Genomic DNA, 22,323 nt, shown 5'->3' on the forward strand with positions numbered 1-22,323 from the left:
AATCTATTTTTTGTACAATCTGGAGTAATAAAATTTATTAATTTGAATTTGTATTCTTTTTTCTATTTTTACTACATTTTTGTATTTTTACTTATTATTTTACTATATTTTTAAATGATGAAAAATCAAATTAAATAATTAAATAATAATATGTAAGTATATAGCAAAAATAAGTAAGAGATTAATGAAAAAATAGAAATAAACTTTTCATTTTCATTTTCTTTAATAATCTTTATATTTTTATAAAATTATGGTATTACAAGTTAAAGGAGATATTTTAAAGTTATTTTTATTCTTCAAATTTATTTTTGGATTAAATAAATCTGTTTCATGATAATAATTGAATTTATATTTTACAATTTATTAAACTTAATATTATTCTTTTATTATTTATTGCTATCATATATTGTTACAGGTTTTTATGTAATAATACTATGTAAAATGTAATTTTGAAAGCTGAATAAAGTAAGTAAGAGAATAAGCCAAAAAAGAAACAAACAGAAAATGATGTTTTTTAATTTAAATATATACAAATCAAACTCTAATTTTCTTTAATAGCCTTTTATTTTTATTATAATTTGATATTTAATGATAAATGGAGACATTTTATAAAAATTAATTTCTTTCTTTCTTTAAATCTATTTTAAGGATTATTTAGATTTATTTATTTATTTATTTCATCATTATGTTATCGATTGAATTTTTATTCTTAATAGTCGATTTTAACTATGTTTTACAACTTATTTTGTTATTATTTTAATTGGTTTTATTTAAAATGGTGAGTGAGTGTGTGAGTTTGTTAATGTAAAAAAAGAAAATTTAATTAAAATCAATTCTTTGTAGAATAGGAAGTTGGTAGAGTCTCTTTTGTATTAGAAGATGAAGATGTGCTCCCTCCATATTAAACCCAAGGATCTTTAAGTATCTATTTTGATAGTTAGAATCATTTTAAGTTTAATACTATTAATATGAAATTACTTCTTCAACATCAGGACGTTCTTTCGGTACAGGTTTTAATATTCTTTATATTAGCAGCTTTGCACCAGGTGGAACATGGGGAGGAACTTCTAATTGACATTTTTAAATTTTCTTGTAAAGATCTTTTTCATCATTTCCTATAAATATATCATACAAAATTATTGTTATATTTTAATTTGAATTAAATGCTGTCTATCTGAATTAATTTAATAAATTATATTTATTTTTTATTACCTCTAAATGGAAATGCTCCACAGAAAAGTACAAAAAGCAAAACACCACATGTCCAGACATCTACAGGAGCACCATAATAATCTTTTTTAGACACTATTTCAGGAGCCATGTATGAAGGAGTACCACAAAAAGAAGTTAATTTTTTATCTTTAGGAGCACAAACAGCAAAACCAAAATCAATAATTTTAACATTTTTATAGTCATCTATAAGAAGATTCTCTAGTTTTATATCTCTGTGGATAATATTTCTACTATGCAAATATTTAATACCTTCTACTACTTGCCTAAATATTTTGCGAGCATCATTTTCAGGCAATCTTCTATTTGGTTTAGCCTTTAGATAGCTGTACAATGATGAAGTGCCGATATATTCCATAACTAAATTTAACTAGTTTTTTAATAAAAAATTTATTGATTGAATTGTAATATTAACTTAAAATAATAGTCATAAAAATTAGTTTTTTGTTTACTGTTGTTGGAGCATCAATCACATAGTAAAGTTTTATAATATTAAAGTGAGAAATATGGCTTAAAATTTAAACTTCTCTCTTCACATTTTTCATTTTATGTGGGTCTTAGAGTTTTTCTTTTTCATACACTTTTATTGCTACTTTTTAATTTGTTCTTTTATCGATAGCTAAGTTTACTACAGCATATGAACCTGTGCCAATTTTGGCTCCCATTTCAAATGTATCTAATGATACACTTCCCGAACTTAATCCTAAAAAGCTAGATTACTGCTACAACGAGATCTAATATTATTACTACTACTACTACTACTGCAATTACTGCTATTGCTGTTACTGAATCTAAAGCTGCAATTATTTTTCTTATATGCTGCTGTTTGAATTCCTTTTAGAATAAAATTGAGGTTAAGGGACTATGTTATTGTGCTGGGCTAGTATATTTTATTGAATTTATTGCTATTTTAGGATCTGCTACTGTTATTAATAAAATAAATATTATTTATGAAGGTACTGCGTTTCTTCACTTAAAACCTTCTGATTGGATGAAGTAGGAATTTGTTAATAGTTTTATGAATTTGGCAATTATTAAAGAATTATGTTGTTGTTGCGGTAAATTTGTTATTTCTAAAAATTAGTGCTAAGTTCTAAATCCCCCTCAGTCGTTGCTTGATTATTGTTGAAGAAGTTGTTGTTTCTTATTTTATAATTTGCTTACTGAATTTTATTGGAAATATCTTTCAACCCTCTTTAGTTTTACCTTGAATTTACAATCTGACCGTTAGAATTAGATAAACTTTCAGGAGTATGAGATCTTGGTGGTTGTGTGTGTTGAGGATTGCTAGATTAATAACTTTTTAGCTGAATAACAGGAGTCTAATTTTCAATAGCAGATTTTGGCTCATTATTATCTTATTCCTGATTATTATAATTTTCATTTTATGCAGCTGTTTATTAATTATTATTAGTTCCGTTTTCATCTTCTTCTTAGTATTTATCAGTATTCGCTTCATTCATTTCTCCAGCATCGTTCAAACTTTGTAATGTTTCTGTATTTTAATTTGTAGGAACTGTGTTTTTCTTTTGTATTTTTTTTATGATTTAATCTATTTCTCTAAGTACTTTTACTTCATTTTATGGTGCAATAGCATTATTAGCTTAAGTTTAGTTTGTAAATGCATTTCCAGATGAATTGTTTAGTGGATTTTAATCATTTTCTGTTTTAAAAACTTGTTGATGATGGTAATGACCTAAAGGTACACTTCTTAAGTCATTATTATTTGGAGAGCTAGCTTGAGTTCTATGAGGGTAAAGGCTATGCTTTGTATTTGAAGAACTTCTTGGACGACTATATAGCTATTAAACATGATTTACTATTCTCTCAGGTGATACTCCCGTAGAAATTACATTATTATAGTATCGAGAAGGATACCCACTATTGTTGTTTGAATTTTATAAGTTAACTTCCATTTCTTATGAAATTCCAATTGACTTTTAAGTATAGTTGTTGTTATTATTGCTTGTGTTATTCCCATTTGATTTTTAATTTAAGTAGTTATAGTATTTGCTGCGTTGCATAGGAGCAGGACTATTTGCCCTTGATCCATACGATGCGAATTAGTTTTATAAATTTAAATTGGCTGTGTTTGGCTGGAAATATGTATTGCTATTATTTTATGCTACTATTGCCTAAGAATTTTTTTATCTGAAAGGACTTGGTGAATTTTAAATTTATTTTAATGCATTTTAAGCTGATGATTCTGTCTACAATCTTGTTTTACTATGATTCAAAGAAGTATTGGCACGCTTGGTTGAACTATTTACAACTATTTAAAAACAAAATTATACTTTTATTTTAAAGTGTTTGTTGCAAATAAAGTGAATATTTTTATTTGCTTTTAAATATATGAAAAAGAAATAATAATTTTACTAAATTTTTTAATAGCCAAAGATTAACCCTAAGCTTCCAAATAAGATTGTCTGAGAGGTCTGTATAAATGCTGTTACGCTTGAAGTTTAGAGTCATTTAAAATAACTAAATTTGGGTCTTGTTGGAGTAACAATTTTAAATCGCTTCTTGGATTGTTAGAGCCTCTTCTGCTCATAATTGTATTTTAACTATTTTTTCTACTACTCTGATAAAATCTGGAGCTATGAGCTATTTAATAAAAATATAAAACATTATAAGACATTTTTTATGAGAGTGATCAAGTTTATTTAATTTAGGATTTCCATTTATTTCAATTTTGGTATTGCTCTTTTTTGTTGTTTCTTTAAAATTTCAAGCTTAAATATTGATTGATTGGCTGACTGATTAATATATGTATGTATGTATATATCTGCTAATTTTGTGTGAAATGAATGATAAAAAACAAAGAAAAATAGCTAAGTAAAAAGTAAAGAGTCCTTACTATTCATAGATGTATTAGGACGTTGCTAAGCTTATGCATACAATGATTGCGGTATATATGGACTTTGACTTTCAAAAGGCATAACTAAATTTGAAGTAAGAGGTCCTCCTATTATAGGACCTACTCCTCCCACGCCTGCAGCATTTTTTAATTTTTATCTATCCATCATTATCATTTTTTAATCGTAAACTTTTTGCAATTCTGCTAAATGGATGATTTGCTTTTGCTTTAACTGACTGCTCAATTTATAATTATTATTATTATCACTGCTAACCTAAATATAAACCCTACTTAGTGTAAAATATAGCTCGCTTGCTTCAAAGCTTATAGTCTTTAGTAATTTAAACTCTATCAACGTTTTAGAGATTTCTAAAATACCTACTTAAATATTAAGTTAATTTGAAATTACTCTTATTATGATACGTTGATAATTATACAAATTATTCTTATTATTAATTTTTTTTTTGAGGTTTATGCATAATATTTTTAATTTCAGAATTTCATATAAAACACAGAGAGGGGCATGCATACACACATATATTCATTTATTCATAAAAAAAAATAATTAAATATACAACCATATATTAATAAGCTGTGGAGTTTCAATGACTATCTAATTATCGTTGATAACTTTACCGAATTCAATTAAAAATACTTATCTTTCATTACCATGATTCACTAAAAGTATATTTATTTTTACTACTAATTTTTTAAGAGTTGTCTGGATGCGCCTTACTATTATCTCCTACTTGTAAACCTCTTTTTATCAAGTTATCAAACTAGATAATTTTTTAAATAAATTCATGATCTCATAGTTTGTTTAATATGGCATTTGTGTAATTATAAAACTATATTTTTTTTGATAAATATTTAATTCTTTAAATAATTTACATTTTTAAAAACCATTCATTTTGTCCCTAACTACTTAATAATAAATTAATAAATATCTGAATCTTAATCAATTTTTCTAAATAAATTCATTCTGAAACTAGGTCTATTTCTTTGCGCCTCAATCTCAATATTATTTTTATTAATTAAATATTTCGTTTAATATTTATTTATTTACCATTAAATAAATAAGTTAATTTCATATTATCTAGAAATTTGTTCTTAATCCAGTACCACTCACTCTCTAAAATTAAATATCTTCTCACTTTCATTCACTTTCAAATTATTTAAATGTTTTTCAGAAATGGCTCAATAAATTATTTTATTCAGAATTATAAAATTGAAAAGAAAATTTGCATAAAGATTATTCTTTCCGTTAGGAATGTTAGGTGGAAATGAATATTTTTAAAAAAATCCTAAAAATGTTTTTTTGTTAAAATATTTTTTATTTTAATAAATAAAATATAAATTAATACATTTTGAAGTAGCAAATTATTAGTAAATCTTTAAAATGGATATTACTCAATATGCAAAAATATATTTAAAATATTTAATAAATATTCAATCAATTTAATTATTGGAAAATCAATCATGTGATAACAGTAGGTTCATTTCTTCCAGTGAATTCAGAAATCTTAGAAAGTTAGAGACCTAAATTTATTATTTCTTCTAAGGCTAAATCAGTTCTTTGATCAATATCAGTAGCTTCATACTTTTCAAAGTAAATTCTAATTGTAGCTCCTTCAGAACCAGTACCACTTAATCTGAAAATGATTCTAGAACCATCGGCGTAGATAAATCTAATACCTTAGTTCTTGCTAACAGATCCATCAACAGGATCAGTATAGTTGAAAATATCAGCAACATTACCTTTCTATAATTCCTATTAATAAATTAAAATTGATAAGTTAAGCAATTTTTATCGTGAAAAATAGTTAATTAATCGAAATGAATTTAATCTTTAATTCATTTAGATTTTTAAACATTTCAAAGTAAATTATTGTTATTTATTACTTCGAAGTGCTTGAATTGGGTTTCAAGATGAGCCATAACTTTATTGGCAGCATCGGCATCAACTCCTTCATAATCGTATCTAGAATAGTAGTTTCTTCCATAAGTCTTCCAGAATTCTTCGACTATTTATTAAACTCCGATAAGATGACCTTCTTAAGTTTTGTCTACGTTTCTGTCAGCAATAACGCTCAACCATGCTAAAATAGCCCAAATACCATCCTATCAAAATAATTAATTAGAAGATTAAAATTAATTTATATTAAAAAGTTAAATACCTTTTCTCTAATGTGATTAGAACCAGTACCAAAGCTTTCTTCTCCGCAAATATTAATTTTTCCAGCATCCATCAAGTTACCAAAGAACTTCCATCCAGTGGGAGTTTCATAAAGGTTTTTGATTCCAAGCTTGGCAGCTACCTTATCAAGAGCACCAGATGTAGGCATGGAACGGGCAACACCTAAAAGATGTCCATTCTTACCAAATACGGAGCTAGCATTAGCAGCCAAGACAGCAACAGAATCACTAGGAGTAACAAAGAAACGTCTTCCTAAGATCATATTTCTATCAGCATCACCATCACATGCAGCACCAAAATTGGGAATTCTTTCTGCAATAGTATTAATCTTTTTTTAATAAAATTTTTATTTAGAATAGGGTATTGCTTTTATTTTATTAAGCTTTTTATTTTAAAATTTAAGCTTTTTTAATTAAATATCAAAGGACTATTAAAAAATTATTAATATCCTATCCTTGCTTGCTTACAAACTAAATAGCTAATATTAAAATTTAATAAATTAGTTCTACTACTATATCTATTTATTTTCTGATCTAGCTTTTCAAATTTTTTAATTAAAAATTCAAATAATTTTATTACCATGTTGTGGACATCCATAATTTTAACAAGATGCTCAGCATAGGTGAGGTTAGGATCGGGATGACCACCACCAAAGTCTTCTTTAGGGTTACAGTTAATCAAATTATCAGTGTGAGCACCAAGAATTTCATGGAAGATTTTATGAGCATAAGGTCCAGCGACACCATGCATGCCATCGAAACGGAACTAGAAGTCCTTTCTTTAGAAAAGTTTCTTCAATTTATCAAAGTCGAAGAGGGTTTTCATTAAATTAATGTAATTTTCAGTTGAGTCTACAACCTTGATAGTGAATTTAGGTCTCTTTGATTCTCTTTCTACATTTTCGAAAACGTACTCTTATATCTTGTGTAAATCATACTAGTAAAATTTAAAAAATGTTAATTAATTGATTTATTTGAAAATAATTTATTTAAATTATATTAATAGTTCTTATTGTAATATTCTATTAGCCTTCTTATTAAATGTGATAATCTGTTTTATTTACTTTAACCTTTTATCATTTTTGGTTATTTTATATAAGATTTCTGATCATTTGTTTGGAGATTAGGGAATTATTAAATGAAGAATTTCATGAAGATTTTACCTTTATTTCACCATGAGCAATCTTGTAAGAAGTTATTTCAGTAGTGTGCTTGTAGATGGTGTTAGTGAAGTCTTCAAGAGCTGGACCACCATTTCTAACATTGAATTTGATACCAAAATCGTTAGTTGGACCACCAGGATTGTGAGAAGCAGTTAAGATAAAAGCACCAATGCAGTTAAGCTTCAAGTCGAGATTCAAATGTCTGACGTAAGCAGAGACAGCAGGAGTGGACATTAAACCAGTATGAGCGACGTGAATGTGATCAACACCTTCTGCAGCAGCAATTTTAATGATGATATCGATGGCTTCTTTGTTGAAATATCTGCCATCACCACCAACAACCAAGATGTTTTCCTCTAATTATACATAAATAGGCATGAATATCTATATTTAAGCTAAAACAAATATTATTTACTTGTAAATTCTTCGCTGGGAATGGTTTTAAAGACTGAGCTTACGAAATTTTCTAAGTAATGAGCCTCCTTAACAACACTAACCTATTTTAATGCAATTAATTGGGTCATGAATAAAATAGCTGAGTAAATGAAATAGCTATGACTAAGTTAATATATTATGCTTATTTGAATTTACCTTTTTACGAAGTCCAGAAGTACCAGGTTTCTAACCAGCAAAAGGCTTGGTTTGAACAACTTAAACAGTGATGGGTTCCTTATGAACAATTGTATGATGGGTATCCATTTGGTATATTTTTTAGTGATCTATTAAATTTTTAATTTTTGATTTATTAATTAATTATAGGAGTATCTTTGGAATACTCTACGTTTTTGTTTGATAGAAATAAAAATTTTTAATTTATTGAAAGAGTAGAGATACAAGAACATAGTCCTATCTAATCAGATAAAAAGTGCGTATTTATTAATAATGATAGTTTGTCAAGTTATTATTATTCAATTATATCGAGTATCTTTCTTTTTATTTTAATTGATAAGCTTAATTATTTTTTCGTCATTATTTTACTGGTGGGAGTAGTTGCTATACCTACTTATATTATTACTCATTCTCCTACTAATTTTACTTCTATTATTGTATAATTTCTTGTACATTATCTAAATATTGTGTCATTTAAATTCAATAATTTAATTGAAATCATCGAATAACAAAGCAAGTCCTTAAATGATTGATTTCTTAAAATAGTAATGAATTTATTCTTTACTTTGCTTATTCTTTATATCTATAAAATTATTTTACAAAATAGAAAATACTTACGATAAATTAAAAACTAAATTATCTTTTCAACTCCTATCCCTGTTTTGTCTTCAAAGATATAAATTTCCTTTAGTAAATTAAATTAATAAAACTAAATTTTATTAACGCAGCAATTAAGAAAATGTATAAGAAATTTTTGCTTGCAATATAATTCAATATATTTAAAAATTTATTTTTTTTAATTTATTTAGAATTTTATAAATAATTCCTACATTTTAATAAATAATTCAACAATCATTCTAATTAATACTATAGAATATTTTATATTATATTTTTAAAGTTTTATACAAAAAATATATGATTTTATGTCTAAGATATGAAGAAAATACAAATTTAAAAAAAGGACTTTGTTACTTTTGATAAAAAAAGATATTCTTTTACATTTAATATAATTTTTTGAAAATAGAAATGTGGATCAATAATGTGGTTAGGTAATACACTAATTGAAATTAAGTTTAAAATCCAAATTATGAATGAATAAATAAGATTGAGTTTCAGAAAGGTGAAAATTCATCTTGATAGTCAGATTTCTCAAATAGTTTTAAATTGCTTTAGCAAATAATATCTTCATTTCTTGCTATGTATTATATGTGATTAGTAATTCTAGGTAGAATTTATTTTTAAGGCTTATACTTTTTGCTTTAAATCTCAGAACTGATAGTTTATAACTTAGGAGAGTAAGTAGAAGAAAATTTAGCTAGACCCTTATTTTTTTTATTCTAATCTTTTTCATTCTATTATAAATTAGAAAATGATTTGCCCATTGACTTTAAGTCATTTTTCATAGGGAGTTTCTTTTAGCTTAGAGTGGTTCTGTTAAAGGGATCCAATTATTTCATTAATTATTTAAGTATCTTCTTTTTATCATATTAATCATCTTCTTTCTCAATTTCCTATAATTCCTCATCAAATTTGACAAAATCATTCTCATCTTATAAATAGAAGCTATTCTTAGCAGCCTGCATAGCAAATTCATTTTTTTGATCATTTTCCATATCTTTTGTTTTTTTTATTTCATTTTTACTAATATTTAATCCACTCTTTTTATTCTCTTAAAATTATGGCTTGCCTTTGCCTTTATTCTGAAGACTTTAGTAAGTTTAAAGGCTTCTTCTTTTATTCATCTACTAATTATATTAGCCAAAGAATTTATTTTCTATTTGCTGAACATCTCCTTAAGCCGTATCTTATGTAAACGAGTCTTCAAGAGTTACTAGATGTGGCTGAAGTGGAATATGTTGCAGTTTACTTCGAGAAAAGAAGTTCACTGAATTTTGCAGCCTAAAAAATAGAAATTAATTTCATTAAAAAAAATTTTCAATCATGATTTAATTAATTACCTTTTTCTTAATACATTTTCTCTGCAAACACCTTCAACAACTACATTTTTATATTTTAACCATTATAGTCCTTCTAAATAAATTCTTCGAAGTTTATAATCTTCAGGATAAGGCTTTATATTATTTTACAAATCTTAGATCATTTTATTGGGCAGGACTACCATATCCTCCCTTTATATTTGTAGAATTTCACAAGGAGTGTAAGCAACTATGCTTACTGTGCTTTTAATCTATTTAAACTGTTCATAATCTGCAAAAACAGATCCTTCGTCTTCATATATTATAACAAAAACATTAAATTTTTTAATATAATAAACTATTTATTATACATATCTCATCTATTTCTAGGGAAATATCTTTGTATTATTTGTTTTAAATTTCTTAAGGAGTCGGATCTGAGTAATCAAGAGGTAAGAGCTACTTTGTAGTAGGATTAATCCTAAATTTTACAATTCTGTTAACCTTACAAAAATTATTTTAACATTACATAAAGAAGCTTCTTGTTAAATATAAAACAAATTTTACTTTTACAACCCCTTTTTTGATAAAATAAATCGATGACACAAGCTGCCCTTATCTTATAATCAAAGAATTCGATATATAATTTGTCTATTCAGTTTTAGATAAAATCTATATTTTTTCAGGCAGGTCCAACTGATAAGGATATAACACAAATTGATCATAAAATTTAAGAATCTCATGAGCGTTTGGAGGAGTTTTATATTTAATGTATTTCTAAAAAATTTCTTTGCGAAGCACTATAAAAGTACTCTTCTTGCTCAATTTTATAGTAGCATTTCTAATCGAGTTAAATAGTAGAGCTAAATCACCAAAAGAATCACCTGCAGAAAGTTTTCCTATTTCTTTCTATTCGATACCATTTTTTTTTGTTTATACATTGATAAGCACAGCTACTTATCCCTCTAGAATTATAAAGAATTTTTCTCCTATATCTCCCTTTATGCAAAAATAATATTTTTTACTCAATTTATTGAATTTTCAATAAATAATTTATACTTATTAAAATAAAATATGTCCTTCCTCATATTCTTCAACTTCCAAATATTTACACATTTCTAAAAATTCTAAAGATTTAGTACCAATAAATTGCTTTAAAAAGTTCACATTCTTTAAATTAAGTTAAATTAATATAATAATCCTTCTATTTAAACTAAATTACTTCTATTTACTAAGATAGCAGTATAATATCTTAAGTATTTCTTTCATTACTGCTTTTTTTTAAAACTAGTTTAATTTATTCTTCTTTAGTTAAATTCTATTGCTAGCTTCTAGATGTTGATGTATATGGAGAGTTAGGTGTGTGTATTCCTTCTGCATATTTTTACTTAAAATTCAAATTAATTTAAAGTGGCTTTCTTGGAGATATGCTCATTTTAAATAATTTTTATCAAATGTAAGTTTATTAAAAATTGTATTAGCAATTAACTAATCAATAAATTAAATTCTTTGGAAAAAAAAAAACTTTATTTATAGTTCTACTCTCAAATATCAATAATCTTTTAATTATATTTAGTCAGTAAAATAAATAGTATTTACAACATTTCTTTAAAAACTATAAAAGTCTCTTAAGTTAATCTATCAAAAATTTATTTTGAATAATCAAAAGAAATTGAAATTTATTTGCTTTATATTAATCATTTATTACAGTCAGAAGTTTCAAATCTACTAAATAACTAAATAACTGATAAAGATTTTTAAATTTTTAAGTTGAATAGTTGCAAATAATATTATCAATAATGATAAAGAGCATTTATAAGGATAAAATAGCAAAATAATACAATTAATTACTGATTTATTTATTAAACATATATGAATAAAAGTATTTCAGATAATTTCTAAAGATTATTATAATTTTACAAAATTTTACTATCTAAAAATATAATAAAAATATTTTTTTAATTTTAAGATTATGTAATATTACAAATTAGATTATTTTATTTCATTTAAATATTTTTAAACTAAAACCATAAAAGTTTATTAATAGTAAATAAATAATCAAAAACCAGATTAATCTTTCATTCCATACATAGCACAGCGCTCATCACATTTAAAAATTTAATAAAAGGCTTCAGAATCTTCTTTTTTAGGAGCACAATAATATTTACATCTGAAAAAACTCTCTTACATTTTTATTTCTTAAATATCTTTTTAAATTTCTTATTCCCATTCTTCGCATTCATAAGATTTTTTTTAACAATTTCTATAATTTGAGAAAGCTTTTTCACAATTATGGTCTCCTAATTCGCATTATTAATAATTGCAAACACTTTATAAGCACTTTAAATATTCAATGATTGTAGGATATTTTTCCTATTAATGTGAGCTTTTGAATAATAATCTGATAGTTAAACTTAAAGATATAAGAATAATAATTATTATGATTATATTTTTTGAAGTAATTTTCATCTCTAAGTAAATTTTAGTATTACAAAAATATAAAAATATTTACAAAAAAATTAATTAATTAAATATTAATTTACTTTATACAATTAATGCTCATCATTTAAGGTAACCTCCTTCCCTGATTCTCTCTAAAAATCTTTACCATGTCTTAATAAAGACTGATTAAAATTATTAGGGTGGTTGAAATGAATTTCTTTTGAAAGTAATTCACTCTTAATCTCATATTCAAAGCTTGGATATTACTAGATAGTATTCTACTCGATTATTTTGTTAAGCTAATTAAATTACTGGCTTTGTAGTAAAGATGGTTAAAAATGTAATAAAATATATTATTAATGTAAATATTATTTTTATTTAAAATAAAAAAATGGAAAACATTGACTGATAATATAAAATAATAAATGATATATTATTTATTATACACTTACTAAGTATGAAATAGTTAATTATTACAACTTATAAGAATTATATTATTATATATATATATTTAATCAATTGGCTTTTTATTTTAACTACTCAGAATGCTTATTTACACGTGCTAAAGTTTACTTTTTGTGTAATTCTTTTTCTATTTAGGTTTTTTAGACACTACCTCTATTATTTGGGTGAGATGCTTTCTCTTACTTAACATCCTCAATATTGCTATTTGAGTTTTAGTTGCTGTTGCTATTATTGGGGATATTTTAATTATTATTTCCTGTTAAAGGCTAGTTAAGGATTACGGATTTTTTATTTGTGTTATTAGCTACAGTGTAGTTATTATTGCTTAAACTGCTTGGATTGTTATTTAAATTTGATGAGTTAGAAATTTATGAATTATTTTTCATAACTTTTTCCTTTTATGAGGCTTAGGCGTTGGTATTTTGTTTTTCAGATCTAGGTGGACTATCTTCTTCTTTGATTGTATTATTATGCTAAAATTTGTCAATTGAATTTCTCTTTCTTATTGAACTAAAATTGTTTTCGTCATTTTCAATTTACTCTTTTGACTGTATTAAGTTAAGACTCATTACATAATTAGATATTTAAGTAATTTCTTGTATTTTTTAAGCTTCTCCTAGATTAGATTTTCCTAATATAGCTTAAATTTCTTGAAATTTAATAATTAGAATATCTCTCTCATCTATTAATTGCTTTTTCTACATATTCTCTAATTTTAATTCTTTGCTTTTTGATCCTAAGATGTATTAATTTTTCTCTAAAGATTTTAAAATGGGAGACTTGCTTCTTGTAACCATTTTTTTTCTTAAGTACTTCTAGTCGGCACTATTATCATTTTTAGCTCCTCTCATTGCCTTTAATTAGAAAGATATTTTTAAAAATGTTAAATAGACTTAAATTGTAAAGTTTTACTGCCATTCTCGAGTTGTCTCTCATATCTAGAAATGAAAAATCAGTTTCTGAGTTTTGGATTCCTCTTTTTGCAACAGGATCATAATCCTTAGCATTATTTTAGCCATTATTTATGTCGAAATACCTTTTCATCCATTAAGCAAATTCAAGATTGTCTTAATACTTTGCTTTTGAAAGTTTCTCAATCTACATATTAGGAAATAAAAATGCTCAATACATTAAAATCTAATAAATTCTAAATTATTTTAATTAGTTTTTTAAAGTCTTTTTTAAATTTTTTAACAAGTAAATTACATTACTTAATTTAAAATTTTCTATTCTTTCAATAAATACAAAAAAAATTTGAACATCAAACGTCATTTTAAAATATAAATAAATAATGAGTGAGTTAACAGCAAAGAAACTAAATTTTATACCTCAATGTATTTTTTGATGTTGTTCTTTTGAAATGCTTGTTGTAGATATTTCAAATTAACTATGAATTCCCACTCATTTCTAGCTTTCCAGTTAATTCTATTCATTTTAACAGTGCCTGGATAAAGTACGTCAATTATTTAACAATAGACTGATCCTGTTCCTAGTTGCTCAATTTTCGTCAAATTCAACTAAATTTTTTTAATACAATATCTACGGTTGGGATTGATATTTATTCTTGAAATAAATGAAATAATTGAAATAATATTTTATGATGCAATAACAAATCGTAAATTAAATAGAATTTTTCATCTTTTATAATGTATTTTAAAGTAGGCATTATCTATTAAGTTAGAGATTTGTATTTTTAAAAAAGTTAGCAAATAAATTTATACCTAGAGCAAGTTGTTGATCCAATTAAGAATTTCACTCTTTGGAACAAAGAACGCTCCTTCCATTATACCTATTGAAGCTTCAGACATTGATTGCTATTTATAAATTATTTTGAAGGATAATTTGATTTTACTACTAAAATCAGAATATTTTACAATTTCTATTCAAATAATTACTATCTCAATAATTAATTTTTTTTTTCACTTTTAAACAAAAGAAAGTTTATTTTCTCATGTACTATTTATAATAATTATGATAATAAAAGTGTTTGTTAACAAATTCAGTATTTTTCTAAATGACGCATAAATAAATAATTGGTGTTTGAAATCTCATTTAATATAAAGTTAAACTTTATTATTGCTTGCTTAGGAATAATTTAAAAAAATCAGTGCAATATTTTTTTAATAACCAACTAAAGCTTTTATGTTCCTTGATAAAGTTAAATACCATAGAAAACAAACATTTATATTATATTTATTCCAAAATAATAAGGTAGAATATTTATTTATCTTTTTATGTCTCAGATAAAAATTAATTTATGTAAAACCTAATTGTTAACTAAATCGCTCTAAAATTTCGTAAAATTAATTTAGTGGTTAGATCTTCATTATCAATATAAAAACTAAATAAAAACAACCACAGAATATTATTATTAAATATTCTCTCGTGTCATGTCAGAGCGTTATAAAATACTTAAATTGATATAGATCATTAAAGATTAAGTTAACTAACAAAGGGATTCAAAATCAATAATTTTAATCACACACATTAAGTTTAATGTAAAATATAAATTCAAAAAATGTTACTCTCTAGATTCATATTATAAATATAACACATTGTTTTAATAAAAGATTTTCTATAAATATCTACATTTTAAAATCATTAATAGAACCTAAAAAATGTGAATTTGAAAGAAAAAGATAAAAATCTATTTTTGTTGCAAATTTTTTTAATTGTTATTAATAAAATATAAATACAAATTTATTAAAGCATATGTTTGTTTTCATGATTTAATTTCGATTCTAGATACTCAAATTATTATTATTTATAGCATAAAATTTGAAAATAACTTCATTTTTTAAATGCAAGAAGGATCCACCCTAACATCATAGCCATACCACCGTATGGGGGAAGTCTTTTAAAATCTTCATTGTTTGTAAATGTTTTATAATAAAGAGATCCGCTAAAGCAAGTCACTCCTATCAAAAAAAGAATAGTGGAATAGTTGAATGGGTTATTATATGACCCTATAATCATTCCAGTATTTGAGATAAAATGATAAAATGTAGCTTTTGTCAACAAGTCTTTTCTCTCTTAGGTCCATTCCTTTTTATGACCTCCTGCAGCACCTATACCAATACCTAGAACAGTGCTTAAACATCCAGCGATATATGAAAAGTTCATTCTTTCTTTTAATACTAACCAAACAAATTTTTAAATTTTTGATAAAAAATTAATAAGATTATCAATAAAATTCTTATTCATTTAGATTTTTAAGAAATTCTAGAAAATTTTCGTAAAAAAGTAAGTAACTAACTATGTTAGTACCAAAAAATTTAAGTGAAAATATTTTATTAAATAAATTTAAATTTCATAATTTTAATATAAATAAAATTAAAGCAATTTTTTTATTTGTTTTAAAATGAATAAAAATAAAAATTTTTCTAGTTTTTGTTTGCAATTTTGCTAAGATAAATAATTAAGCAGCACATTTTTCTTTTTGCATAAAAAATAAAACAATTCAAAATAAGTCAATTATCTTAAAGAAATGCATTTTTTAATTCATTAATATGTTATCTAATATTAGAATAGGATATTTTTCTGTAACGTTTGAGGTTATTAATTCAAAACTATTCTATGAATCACTTAATATAAGCTCTTGTATATCAAAGACAGAATTTTCTTTTAACAAATAATAGTTCGGAGTTTCCTTTGAAAAATCCACTTTATAATCAACTTCTCGATATTTGTTTGAACCTTTGTTTTTAATTCCCCATATGTTATTTAATAATGAAGGGATTATAGATTTTGACAAATAAATTTTTTGCTCAATTTTCATAAATAAATTCAATGAAATTTAAATCCTGCTGCTTTCTTTATTTAGAGAAACAGAATAACTTGTATCGTAAATTATGTCTAATGAAAACAATCTTGTTTTGAATGTACTTAGAACATTTGAAAAACCTTCTTCAAACTCTCCTATTTTGAAATAAATAGAGTTTTTAATCAATTCTAATATTTCAGATTTAAACTTTTCAGCTTATCCTTTGTAGTTACAGTGAATGAACCCTCCTATGCAATTACCTCCTTTATTCTTTTATAGCTGGTTTTCTATTTCATTGGCTTAACATGATTTTTAGCAATTATAATCTGAAGTTTATTCTAAAGGTAAAATAAAATATGTAGTATTTTATTATTTTTATGAATACATTGATTAAGAGCTAAAATAATATTTTAATGAATCCAATTAACCACTTTCTTAATCTAAATAGATGATTTCGAGATCTTCGTCCATATTTTTTTTCACTAATTTAAAAATTAATATATTTAAATAATTTGCTATTCTTAAAAATTATATAATAAAAACTAATATTAAAATATAAAAACAAACGTTTTTTCTTATTTCTTTATAATTTTTATTTAACCATAATGGATCATTAAATTAATAATTTAAATAAATAATATGCCATCTTTATAAATAAATAAAAAACTCATTCCTAAAATTAAAATAAAAAGCCAAGTGATCAGTACAAAATAAAAAAAAATGTTGAACATTATAAATTAAGCTTAATAAATATGATGGATGACAAAGCCATATAGTTATTTGTATATAAAAGAAGTTTTTTTAAAAAAGAAGAAGTAAATAATATATCTTAATACATTTAAAAATTATTTATCAAATAAATGTTTATAATATTGATTGATTGATTGAACTGATGATTATTGTGTTATTTTTAAATAATTTAAATTTTCAACTTTATTTAAAAAATTACTTTTTCATAAATTTTCACAATCAGCTTTAACTAAATTGTTTTCTAATTTAATATTGAATGAAGCTTAAAAAAATATTTATTGTTTATAGAAAGCAAACAGAAATGCAAATTCAAAAAATTTATAATTATTTAAATTGTAAATTGAAGTTTTTTATAAATTAACATTTTTTTGAATGTCAATCAATATTGGTAATTATTTATTTTAAAAAAACATTTATTCTTAGTTTTATATTCAACAAAAAGTATGAATTAATCCAACTCAAAATTAATTTTGTTTACAAAGAAAGGAAAAATAAAATTTTAAAATATCAATTTTAGATAAACACATAATATTAAAAAAGATCTATCAGAAAATAAGTATATGTTGACAATTATATAGATAAATAGTATAATTTAGAAATACAAAATATAAATAATTAAATCGATCCAAAAACAAATAAATACAAGTGCTTAACCAAATCTAAAATAGAAATGAAATATAATTAATATGTATCTTAGATATTTTATTTTTAAATTTGATATATGAATATTAATAAGAAGCACATTATGGTAAAAATAGATAATATTAATCTAAATATTATATATAAGCTAGGATAAATATTTTTAAAATTAAATTATTGAATTATCCAGTATTAGATTTATTTAACTTTTAAATATTTCTAATTAAAATTTAAATAAAATATATCCAAACTTATTACATAAGTAAAAGTGGATGGATATATTAGCTTATTAAATGATATTTATGAAATATAAATTTACTGAAAATAAAAAATTATTGTTTTTGATAGTTTATTGAAAACTTCAAAATATGCAAAAAAAATGTACTATTTAGAAAAATGCTTAGAAATAATTTTAAAAGAAGATATAAAAACTCTTATGAATGCAAATAAAAAATAGTTATTTATCACCAACCATTCATTTTATGAAAATCTATGTAAAATTCTTTAATCAAAGATGCAATTAATAAGTTAATATTATTGAAGAATTTTTTTTGCATAATAAAAATTAATTTTTTAGAGTATTTAAGTAAGTAATAAATAATTTAGTGTAGAAAAGCATAGCTTAGCATAAAGCTTTAAAAGTTTTTTTAGTTATTAAATATAGGTTAGAAAATAATATACATTATTTATACTTTCTATGAGCACTAATGATTTAAAAAATTAGCCATTCCAATGGGATCTCTTATATAAATTATATAAACCATAGTTATCAAGCGAGATATTGAACTTGAATTTATTTGAAGATAAAAAAGTTAATTCAATATTTGCAAATTTTCTTATAGCGTATTCATTTGAAAGGGGGACACAAGTTCCTAAAGATACCTAAAAGGCCCTATAAATGTATAAATATAATGCAAATTAATTACTGGACCCACTAAGTCTTTATCGTCTTGCAGAAATTTATTCTGTAAAGACAGAATTTAATATTGAACCAAATTTTTAGAATTCATGGTACTACCTTCTACTTTTTTCGAGTATGATTTAGCCAATTTACGACATAGACTTTTTTAAAGGAACTTCGTGGCTTAGTAGAATCTTAAAATAAGCAGATCCTTCATTTACAAATAGTTATAGCTTACTTAAAGAGTTAATTCCTAATGATTTTATTGAATTATCTGAAATTTTAATAAATTTAATACTGCTTAAGTTGGATATTAGTTATGAGTCTAAAACAAACTAAGAAAGATATGACGATATGATAGAATAGTTAGGAAATATTCTAGAAACTCCCAATAAATATAATTCAAATATGCTTTATTGCACTTACAATATTCTATTTGGTATAACATTTTGTAATTTTCCTGGCGTAAAAGAAAGATAATATCCTAAAATTCTTAATATACTCTCACAATAAATAGAACTTACTAACTACAAGGTTAAAGAGCTATAAATAGAGTCTCTTTTTACCAAGTATTTTATTCTTAATTATAATTTTTTATCTTTTTTACACTCCTCTTAGTTTATTGAATTGATAATTCAAAATTGTTGAAATAGATTGAATAATGTTTTAATTTTAAATATATTTAGCATGTTAATTTATTCTTTATTAATTATGAGAAAAAGAATAATATTCAATCAATTGAGAAGAACATATTTATTTAATTAAATATTTTTAAAAAAATATTGATTTTTTTATTAAATTATTATTTGATTTAACTTAAAAGGTATTAAATTTAGGATAACTTCTTTTCATAAAGACTAAGAAATAGCTCATAGCAAATATTCTGGATAACTATTTAAGCTAAACATAATATGTTAGAATAAGCTAAGTTAAATAACAATTAATAACAAATTAACAATATGAATTAAAAAGATGTTTTGATTAAAGAAACAGATGAAGTTTAGTAAAATATTTTGCATTCGTTAATTGGGAATTAAACAATAAATCTAATTTAGGATATTATATTGTGCAAAAGAATTTATGTATATTTGCTATATACTGGGAATATTAAAATCGAGGAGGCTTTATAATAATCTTATATACAAATAGAACTAACGAAAAACGACCCTAACCTTTCAGCTTAAGCTGAATACATGATATCTAAAATATACTTTAAATTAGAATAGTTCTAAAAAGCATTTGAGATCGGATAAATATCAATAAAGAAATTCGAAAATAGAATTGCATAGTCTCAAAAAGATCCTGAAACTCTGCTTTAGTGTTACTACTATAAAGGCAGGATGGAAGAAAAATTATATAAGGATAAAACTGATGCAACTGATTCTTATATGAAAGGATTAAAAGTATTCTTAGAAAACTATGAATCACTATTGAAAATTAACTCTTTTAAGCATATTATTTATTAAAAAGGATTGATTAAACATTTACTTAAAATATCTGACTCTATAAGCTATATTGATTAATTTGTACAATATGCCTAGCAAAAAAATTTCAAGGTCCTAATTCCCTAAATTTATTATCAGCTCAAATCAAAATAAAAAAGTATCAACTAAAATAATCATAATCATTAAAAAGGTATGTTTATTCATTATTTATTTATTTATTTATTTATTTATTTATTTCAATTTCAAACATTTTTAATTTTATATGAGCTAAAAAGAATTAGCACTTCGATTTATCATTTTTACAATAAATAAATAATTTATACTTTTAAGCTTTAAGTTTTAAGTTTTATTTTAATTATTTAAATTAGACTAAAATGAGGAAGAAGTGAAATAAACATAAAATTATAATTAAAATGCTCAAGAAATAAAATTTTTTAATGAAATTTACATACTGTGTAAATCAGAAGAAGATATTGATATCCATTCTTAAAGAGATAATTTTAGCTTTGATGAAACATTAAATGATAGTAATTACAAATTAACATATCAATAGCGACCTTCTGAAATGAATATTTAGGGAATAATTTCTAGCTATAAATCAATTAAGTAGTATGCAAAAAATGAGAAGTTATTCATAACTTAAAATCATGTTTTTGAGTTAACCAAAAAGTATGTATTGAATGAATGTAAAATGTTAAAGATCGAACCTTAAGAAATTAAGCTTAAAAGTATGATAAAAAAGGGAGATTTAGGTGCTATTTATGGAGTAAGATACAACTCAGAATATTACGCTGCCAAAGTCATAACTTTTATCAGCTAAAAGCAATTGAAATAATTTATAGATTTTTAAAATAAGCTTCCTAACTGTTTAAATCTTTTAAGTATATTAGGTTATTCAATAAGCTAAAATAAGGATGGAGCAGTTAATCTTTATCTAATAAGCGAAATTAGACGTTCCAACTTAGAGAGTTCAATGCAAAAGAATGAGCTTACTAAATTAGAATAAAGATTTAAAATATTTGAATAATTATTGGATTGTGTTAATATGTTGCACAAAAATAATATTTATCATTCTAACATCAAGGATACAAATATACTGCTAGATTCTCAGTGTAACGTTTATCTATCAGATTTAGCTGTTTCTAGGGTATTGAAAGACTATGAATTTGGAGAAAACTCTTTTAAAGAACCTTATGGAGCTCCAGAATAAATGAATTAAGAGGAGCCTAATAACGGAAAACCAAGTGATATTTGGGCTGTTGGAATTGTTTGTTTATAGTTGTTTACCAACATACAATAATACACTCCTTAAAAAATAAAAGAATTAAACATATACTCTAATAATGATTTCAAAATAAATTCTGTTTCATCTTCACCTATTCCTGAGATAAATTAGTTGGAGAACTAAATTATACTTTTTATAGAGTCTCTTTTAAGGTAAGATCCTAAAAAACGTTTATCTGCTAAGGATGCTGTGAAAAAATTTGAATCAATAAAGCTCATTTTTAATTCAATAAAAAAGATTTAATCATGACCTAATAATTATCAATAATATGCAAAAATTTATTATCAATAATATGCAAAAACTAATTATCAATAATATGTACACATTTAATAAAATTATATAGATATCTCATTAAAAAAATATTTTATGTGTTTGTAAATAAATAAATCAATCATAAATGTTTGTTCGGATGTTTCATAATTTTAAGTATTTCTTTAAAATAAATATATTTACAGATAACAATTGTTAGAAAATTTTATTTAATCCAAATATGTTCCATAATAAAAAAATTAATTTAATTTACCATGAAAACTAATTTAAAAAATTTATGATGATATCAATAAGTTTAAAAGTTAATAGAGTAATTTTAATTAAAAAAAATAAAATTTTTCTTTTATTTTGATATTTTAGTCCATAAAAAACTATTTAAAATTTACTATTTG

General features: G+C 23.4%; 7 protein-coding genes across 7 annotated transcripts; 1 reads left to right on the plus strand and 6 right to left on the minus strand. All coding sequences in view use genetic code 6, as the record gives it.

The window, feature by feature from the left end:
- Positions 1-829: 829 nt before the first annotated feature.
- Positions 830-4,553, minus strand: TTHERM_00577090 (Serine/Threonine kinase domain protein; the record flags this gene model as incomplete). Its single annotated transcript, XM_001009399.2, has 6 exons — positions 4,088-4,553; positions 3,607-3,834; positions 1,683-3,502; positions 1,213-1,600; positions 979-1,115; positions 830-925 (listed from the first exon to the last, which is right to left on the minus strand). Exons 1-6 carry the CDS (start codon positions 4,260-4,262, stop codon positions 830-832), a joined length of 2,844 nt encoding a protein of 947 aa, XP_001009399.2. The 5' UTR covers positions 4,263-4,553.
- Positions 4,554-5,564: 1,011 nt separating this feature from the next.
- Positions 5,565-8,145, minus strand: TTHERM_00577080 (cytoplasmic phosphoglucomutase; the record flags this gene model as incomplete). The annotated part of the gene is made up of 7 exons (XM_001009398.3): positions 5,565-5,858; positions 5,990-6,208; positions 6,265-6,612; positions 6,864-7,220; positions 7,447-7,802; positions 7,862-7,943; positions 8,038-8,145. 7 exons carry the CDS (start codon positions 8,143-8,145, stop codon positions 5,565-5,567), a joined length of 1,764 nt encoding a protein of 587 aa, XP_001009398.1.
- A 1,022-nt stretch (positions 8,146-9,167) lies between these two features.
- Positions 9,168-11,406, minus strand: TTHERM_00577070 (cyclic nucleotide-binding domain protein; the record flags this gene model as incomplete). The annotated part of the gene is made up of 6 exons (XM_001009397.2): positions 9,168-9,954; positions 10,014-10,284; positions 10,343-10,475; positions 10,539-10,970; positions 11,031-11,141; positions 11,194-11,406. The coding sequence occupies 6 exons, from the start codon at positions 11,404-11,406 to the stop codon at positions 9,168-9,170; spliced, it is 1,947 nt and encodes a 648-aa protein (XP_001009397.2).
- A 1,522-nt stretch (positions 11,407-12,928) lies between these two features.
- TTHERM_00577060 (microtubule-associated protein EB1) lies at positions 12,929-14,686 on the minus strand (the record flags this gene model as incomplete). The annotated part of the gene is made up of 4 exons (XM_001009396.2): positions 12,929-13,732; positions 13,791-13,976; positions 14,207-14,395; positions 14,600-14,686. 4 exons carry the CDS (start codon positions 14,684-14,686, stop codon positions 12,929-12,931), a joined length of 1,266 nt encoding a protein of 421 aa, XP_001009396.2.
- A 982-nt stretch (positions 14,687-15,668) lies between these two features.
- TTHERM_000577049 (inner membrane protein, putative) lies at positions 15,669-16,001 on the minus strand (the record flags this gene model as incomplete). Its single annotated transcript, XM_012796202.1, has 1 exon — positions 15,669-16,001. The coding sequence occupies one exon, from the start codon at positions 15,999-16,001 to the stop codon at positions 15,669-15,671; it is 333 nt and encodes a 110-aa protein (XP_012651656.1).
- Positions 16,002-16,338: 337 nt separating this feature from the next.
- On the minus strand, positions 16,339-17,112 carry TTHERM_00577050 (hypothetical protein; the record flags this gene model as incomplete). The annotated part of the gene is made up of 1 exon (XM_001009395.2): positions 16,339-17,112. The coding sequence occupies one exon, from the start codon at positions 17,110-17,112 to the stop codon at positions 16,339-16,341; it is 774 nt and encodes a 257-aa protein (XP_001009395.2).
- Positions 17,113-18,727: 1,615 nt separating this feature from the next.
- TTHERM_00577040 (Serine/Threonine kinase domain protein) lies at positions 18,728-21,910 on the plus strand (the record flags this gene model as incomplete). The annotated part of the gene is made up of 3 exons (XM_001009394.2): positions 18,728-19,500; positions 19,755-20,566; positions 20,745-21,910. The coding sequence occupies 3 exons, from the start codon at positions 18,728-18,730 to the stop codon at positions 21,908-21,910; spliced, it is 2,751 nt and encodes a 916-aa protein (XP_001009394.2).
- Between the last annotated feature and the right edge of the window lie 413 nt (positions 21,911-22,323).

The sequence above is a fragment of the Tetrahymena thermophila genome, assembly GCF_000189635.1.
Source record: "Tetrahymena thermophila SB210 genomic scaffold scf_8254752, whole genome shotgun sequence".
Classification (NCBI taxonomy): domain Eukaryota; phylum Ciliophora; class Oligohymenophorea; order Hymenostomatida; family Tetrahymenidae; genus Tetrahymena; species Tetrahymena thermophila.